The following is a 7199-nucleotide window of genomic DNA, read 5'->3' on the forward strand; positions in this document are numbered from 1 at the left end:
CTTGTATCCCACAAGGAAAATTTTCTCCTCGGGTTACAGCAGAGCAGAGTGACGGAGAGACTCGTGTTTAGGCTGAAATACTTCATGTAAGTGATTGCTGACGGAAAATAGGACTATTTAGGACTTATATTAACAAAAACATTCCACTGATATCTGCTTTAATTGCTATGACAAATGAAATTATCTTTTATCTTTTTAACTTGCTATTTAGGCTATATTTCTTTATCAGAGGGACAGCACAGTCTTGGGAGGTAGTCAGGACTTTATTTCACTGCTTGTTGTATGTGTAGGTGTGTACCAGGCCTATGTGAAGAATCTTGAATCTTGAATCATCCACACTTTTATTAAGAAGTTTGCAATGAAATACAAACTTTTCTTTGTTTGTTAAAGAGTTCCTTTTTTCCCCAGTAAGCGACTATTTGATAAGAAAATGTGGCTTTTGAAATAGAAAATACATGCGCACTTAACTTGGTTTATGGCTCAATTAATGAATGAAAAGAGAGCAGCTGAATTCAGGGAAGTCAGTGGATTGTTTCAGTCTGAAGAAACGTTTAACTCTTTCCTCTTTCCAAACTTCATGAATACACAAACCATGGATGAGAAGCAGACAGAGACACTTTGCTTTCAGAAATCTACTGAGGCTGTTTCTTACATACAGCATATTGCATGTGGTCAATGGTATCTGTCATGTGTGCACGTGTGCAGTGTCAGCATACTGTATGTCAAAAACCAGATTGCATGCTGTGCTGCCTGCACAAACAACCACTTTTATCCTGTTTTGTGTTTATTTTCTTGTGTTTGATCTTGGAGCTTCACTGTGCAGAACAACACACCGTATTCATACATCCCATGTGCTGAGTTTTGCTGCATGCACATTCAATCTGAGCTTGATGATTATGGAAACTAAACTCTGTTGTGATATGAAACTAAAATAAGTGTGATGTGAAAACCTGAAACCTCCAGCCTTTTACAAAGTGTGTACGTGTGTTTTTTTTTTTAGGTATGCCTACTTGCTATGATGAATGAAATTATCTTTTATATTTTTAACGTGTTATTTCGGCTATACTTATTTATTTATAGGGACAGTACAGTCTTAGGGGTAGTTAGGACTTGATTTCACTGCTTAGTGTACTCTATGACTATGCATGTGGCAAATAGCCTAAAGAATCTTGAATCTTGAATCATCCACACTTTTATTAAGAAGTTTGCAATAAAATACCAACTTTTCTTTCTTTGTAAAAGAGGAAGAAAATGTGGCTTTTCCTCAGAAGTGTCTTGCTCACTCACTCATGTTGCCACACGCTCAGAGTCAGACTTCAGCGATGAATAAGTGATGATATCACACCTGATGACAAACAAAAGGTGATTTTGCAAACTCTGTGGAACATGATTGAGTTTGTGGCATATGAGTCACTTACAATAAAATAAAGTTTCATTTCAAGCACAACAAAACCAAAAGAGTTACTGTCAAGACATTTTGTCCAAATCGCTTCAGCTATCTAATTTTCAGATTTTGGCATTTATTGTATGTTTATTTAAGTTTCCTTAGTAAAAAAGTTGAAGAATACATTTATAGACCTTTCAAATACCTAGTTTTTGTGTTTAGGGCATCTTACAAAGAATTCATGAGAAAAAACAAGACAGATTAAGTCACTAGGTGATGCGATAGCCTATACATTTCTATAATTAACAGCTCTTAAGTATCAGATTCAATGAAACATGAGGTTTTACCAAATGGCGTCACAACAGTACTAAAGGTAAAAACACTTGACACCTGACACCGCTGCTGCTCCACAGGTGTAGCGTTCACATGCCGACCGCTAGCTCACTCACTCACTCATGCATGAACTAGAACATCCACTTGAATTAATAATTAACCCCCCAACCTCCTTGTCCCCTGTCCCCTGTGTACTGTAACTACAGAGTGAGGAGGAAAGACGCAGCTCTAACGGTTAATGACACTCTGAATGTGATACTGAGGTGCTTAACAACCACCTGTGTGTAAAGTAATAGTTAAAGGTTGGTTAGATTTACATATAATGTGTTGTGGTCAGGGGAAACAGAGGCTATACCTGTATTATGTTGATGACATCTCTCTGGAAAAATTTGCAAATCTACTTTCCCTGTGTGCTGCTACAAGAGGAAGTATAAGGCTTCAAACAAACAGTTGTATCATACAGTACACACAACTGCAAGCACAGTTATTATTTTTTGTTTACTGCTGCGATGCACCACACAGAAAAGGAACTTGTCTTTTTCAACCTTTAGGGAAATATGTTCCGCTCTACCACTTTTTATTTTATTTTATTTTTTTACATTTTCAGAGCACTTCCTGTTTTCCTGCTCATGAATAACCAGTAATTCACACATTGAGATGTATACCTGTGTAATCAAACATGTCTTTTCTTCATTGTGGACCTCAGCACATGATGGTTATATTATTGCAATGATCGACTGAGGTCTGAAGAAACAGATCCTCCCAGTTAATTTGGCTGCTTCATGTAGCAAACTAGACGTCAGTCCATTTTTTTAACTTCCTCCCATGTGCATCACATACACTGACCACATTAGGGAGATGTCATGTTCAATGTACTAAAAGAGAAAATACATGCACACTTGGGGTAATAAATGAAAATAAAGCAGCAGAGTTCAGGGAAGTCGGTGGATTTTTTCAGTCTGAAAAAACTTTTAACTCTTTCCTCTTTCCAAACTTCATGAATACACAAACCGCATGGATGAGAAGGAGACAGAGACACTTTGCTTTCAGAAATCTACTGAGGCTGTTTTGTGTCCAGTGTCAGCACATGTCAAAAACCAGATTGCATGTTGTGGCATCTGCACAAATAAACACTTTCATCCCGTTTTGTGTTTATTTTCTTGTGTTTGATGTTTGAGCTTCACTGTGCAGAACAACGCACCGTATTCATACATCACATGTGCCGAGTTTTGAGCTTGATGATCATGGAAACCAAACTCTGTTGTGATATGAAACTAAAAACAGCTGTGATGTGAAAACCTGAAACCTTCAGCACACGCACACCGAGAATGAACTTTCTAAAGACGAGGTTTTAAAGGAAGAGGTTTTGTCGTATTTTTAGATTTTCAAGCTCCCATGATAAAAAAGGACAAATTGTTTTGTTGTAAAAATGTCTGGAGAGGATTTGTGTGCTGCACAATACTGGGGGATTGGTCATTGTGTGTCATTTTAACACTCCCTCTATATTTGTTCCTTCCTTTGTCTACATCACGTACATATAGGCTTTTTCTGATCTTTGTTTTTGCAGCAAGAGAGACAGGAAAGTCGGGGGACAAAGAGGAAATTATGTGAGCCACAGACAAGACCTGGGTGGACCTCTGAGACACTGCACTTTAAACTCAGTTTCAGCTTTGAGCTACTGCAGTGCCCTAATAATAATCATTTGATAATAATAATAAAATATAGTTTCAACCTAACACCACTGTGGTGTTTAAGCATATTTTTCCAGACTGGCTTATCTGTACTGTTTCATCACTAAATGAGGTCCAGTTAGTCACATTTCCTTTTCTGGGAAAACCACACACAAACACAGCAAACAAGAATGTAAATAATTCTTTTTATAACTAAATTTGATGTGCAAGTTACGTTTTTATTCACTGTCACATGTTAACCAGTTGATCAGAAGATTGTGGATATAAAAGTTACCTCCTAACAACATTGATGTGTTGTGTAAAGTCTTGTGAAAGTCTTGTCTTTCTATGGGCCAGAATAAACAGGTTGGGATCTGTTAGGTCTACGTCTTGCACCCACAGTGAAAAAAGCCCCCCAAAACAAACCCCCATCATCCTCATAGAGGAAGTAACCTCAAAGCCTGCACAGATAAAACAGACTATCTGCACCACTGGAAAATTTAAAGGGATAGTTCAACATTTCGGCAAATTAGTCATAGCAGTTAAAAGTGAGCTGCTCAGAGCTACGCTACGGAGGCTCATGGGATTTCTTGTTTTCCCTCATCAAATACACAATCCAACAACTCCAAAACGCTCTGGTGGACAAGCTGTGACCTGCACATTCACCACGCTATGAGATAATAATGGAACGTCATGAGACAGAGTTGTTTTTGAGGCAAATGCTGAAAAACTGCCCCCAACGGAAACACGCATCAGCGGTTTTGCATGAATTTCCCTCTAAAACAACTCTGTCTGGTAACGTTCTGTTATTATCTCATAGCGTGGTGAATGTGCAGGTCACAACTTGTCCACCAGAGTGTTTTGGAGTTGTTGGATTGTGTATTTGATGAGTTTGATGAGGGAAACCAAGAAATCCCATGAGCCTCCGTAGCGTAGCTCTGAGCAGCTCACGGCTCTGCTCCGCCGTTCTAAAAATAGCTTGCACCCACAATTAAAGGTAACAAACCTACTGCTAAAACTATAGGGATTATGGCAATGGGCCAATTTGCCAAAATGTAAAGGCTGAGAATCCACAACTCTATGAATGCAACCACCAAATATTACTGGAGCTGAATCAGATGGTTTTTTTGTCATTATAAATTAATTATTTGGCTATAAAACCAAGAAAAATATCTTAGATAACATCATCAATAATTCATTTCCCAGAAAGAGAAGCAGCGAGTTTGGACACTGAAGACAATTCTGACATTCAGCATCTTCATTTCTTGCGTTAACCCTTACGACAGTCCGCCGGCCGCTGGAATAGCTTTTGTTTTTCCTCCAGCTTCTCCTCAAGGCACTGGATGACTACGGGGTCCAATTTGGGGTCAAACTTGTTGGCGAACCAGTGGCCGTGGTTCAGTAACCAACGCAGCTCTGCGGCGCCGTAAATACAGACGCTGCGAACGTGCTGTCCCGTGCAGGGGGGGTAATGTTGGCCCTCGAGGTAATGCCACTTCACCAGCCTGGCCTTACTCATCAGGTCGGTGATGTCCGGCTGCGATCTGGGCACCTCCCCGGGCACGCCTGGCAACCGCACCAGCGTGGCCCAGAAGTGCTCGTCCGGGGAGTAGGTGTCCTCGGACCAGGCCAGAAAATCCTTCACCACGGCCGAGGAGTTCATGTGCGCAACAAAGTCACGGGACAGCACGAAAAAAGCGTTGCCAGTGAACACCTCGATGCCGTGAGGCGGCGGGGCCTTGGCCTGCTCTGTTTTCACCGGCAGCCATTTGTATTCAAAGCTGGCTTCTTTGAGCTCGTGTTTGAAGGCGAACCTCTGCTTCTTCAGCTCCGTGGGTCGGCACGTCTCCAGCATGTTGGAGCCGTTCAGCCTCTTGAGCTCAGAAACCAGCTCGATGTTGGACCTGAGGGGGAAATCCTGGCCGCAGAGGTTGATGACGTACTTCCACTTGACCTCTGAGGCCAAAAGGTCGGAGAGACAGTTGAGGTCGGCCTTCAGTCGACTGATGCTGGCGTAGTAGACGTGCTCTCTCTTGGAGGCGATGAAGACGTTGGGCAAACAGCGAGCCAAACCCTCCATGGCTGCAGCGAACCGAGCTGAGGACTTCTGGTCGTAGTGAATACAGTAGATGTTGCTCGGCGAGTACAGCGCTCTGAGGAGTCTCTCCACCATCCATGCTGATTTGTGCACAACCAAAGAATAAGCGAGAGGGAAGTCCCTTTGTTCCTCTGACTCACACACATCACGATAACCTCTTGATTTGATGAAAAAGGGGCAGTTTGAGGTCAGATTCAATAGACCTTCATCCACATCCTCCACCACTTGCTTCCTCCGGATGGTCAGAGATTTACCCACCTCCCCTGGGTCCATGTCATAGATGTCTCTGCAGCTGATGTTGTACTTGTGAAAGGTCTTGATGTCGTCTAGAGCTGCTGTGGGCGGGAGAGTCTCTGTGATGTACATGTACTTCAAGCAGAGCACGAATGGGACGCACAGAGGCGGCAGGAGCAACAACTTTTTTCTTCTGAGCCTCGAACGTAGAAATCTTGTATTCATTCTGAGGTAAAGGAGGGGGGGAAAACAGGTGATGTGTGACTGATAATATCTTAAAAGTGAGTAACTGACATGACACCTGCAACTAGAAATGTGTAGGTTGACTAATAGTAGGGGAGACCGGGAATTTTTGACATTTCTGCCTGTATCTTGGAGCTCTTTTAAGCCAGTGCGTTCAAAGTGGGAGACAGACTAGTTACATGTGTCTGCTATTAAATGGCGTAGGTGTTATCTCTGCAACACAAACAGAAACTGCATGGTTTAGTCTGAAACACAAGGAGTGGAATGTTACAATTCACCCCATAGTCTGGGTGAGTTGTAAACACACCCTGGGGTGAGATTGTTAAGTATTATGACAAAAATATGATGTTGAAAGGTTTTTATTCAACACTTAAATTACTTTTTAACATAAATGGTGTGTTGGTGTGTATGTGTGCATGTCTCAAGTAGGTATATTTGTTATTGTTTTGCTGTTGGTTGTCTGAACTTTAACCCTTTCATCTTTGTTTTTCAAGACCTAGGTCACTGAAATTCAAAGACAACATAATTAAAATTTTGGTTGGAATAGGGTAACATTACAGCTAAAACATTAGAACTATAACAACTTGCATGAAAGATATCTTCATAGACACATAATAAACGTGATTTACTTTTATGACTTTGACTACAAAGCGGGCAATGTTTTCACGAAAATACTGTAAATGGAGGGGAGAAAAATGCTTTCATGCCTCAAAATTAGTTTAGTCTTTTTCTTCTAAAATTGGCTCAGGATGCTATACTTCTTCACATATGGAAGAAGGACTAAACTGGGCACATAAAAGAGCCAATCAGATGATTCATAACTTGTACCTGATTGGAGAAACTTTAAATGTTACAACTGACCCATGTGACAACCATCCCCGGGCGGTCTCCCCTATCCACTCTCTCTCACCTTGGTCCAGGCGCCGCTCCGCTGAACCCGGCTCATGAAGCCGCGCTCTGAAAGTTATAAACACGAAGACATGACAGTGAGATCTCACTCAGCTCTTTTCCTCTTTTAGTTAGATTTAGATTTGACCATAAAACAACTCACCGATGTCAGAGGAAACAACAACAACAACAACCGGAGTGGACATTTGTCTTCAGTGCCATTCCACTTTTACGCATGAGCGCGCTCCGACGTCTGTCATCCCTTCACTCACTCATCGCTTCCTCTCTGTTAACTCACCGCATGAACACATGAAGAGGTCAACAACGCGCTCCGAGGCTGCGCTCCGTC

General features: G+C 41.6%; 1 protein-coding gene across 1 annotated transcript; it reads right to left on the reverse strand.

Annotated features, from left to right (window-relative positions):
* Positions 1-4467: 4467 nt before the first annotated feature.
* LOC146977129 (beta-1,3-galactosyl-O-glycosyl-glycoprotein beta-1,6-N-acetylglucosaminyltransferase 4-like) lies at positions 4468-7199 on the reverse strand. The gene is made up of 3 exons (XM_085793114.1): positions 7014-7199; positions 6873-6919; positions 4468-5945 (listed from the first exon to the last, which is right to left on the reverse strand). The coding sequence occupies exon 3, from the start codon at positions 5942-5944 to the stop codon at positions 4658-4660; it is 1287 nt and encodes a 428-aa protein (XP_085649240.1). The 5' UTR covers position 5945; positions 6873-6919; positions 7014-7199; the 3' UTR covers positions 4468-4657.

This window comes from Trachurus japonicus, chromosome 12 (genome assembly GCF_045865225.1).
Source record: "Trachurus japonicus isolate A0001 chromosome 12, Traja_1.0".
Classification (NCBI taxonomy): domain Eukaryota; kingdom Metazoa; phylum Chordata; class Actinopteri; order Carangiformes; family Carangidae; genus Trachurus; species Trachurus japonicus.

What these genes read in the sequence shown, in the direction of transcription:
- LOC146977129 (XM_085793114.1), bottom strand. Translation starts at nt 5,944, where the DNA reads ATGAATACAAGATTTCTACGTTCGAGGCTCAGAAGAAAAAAGTTGTTG.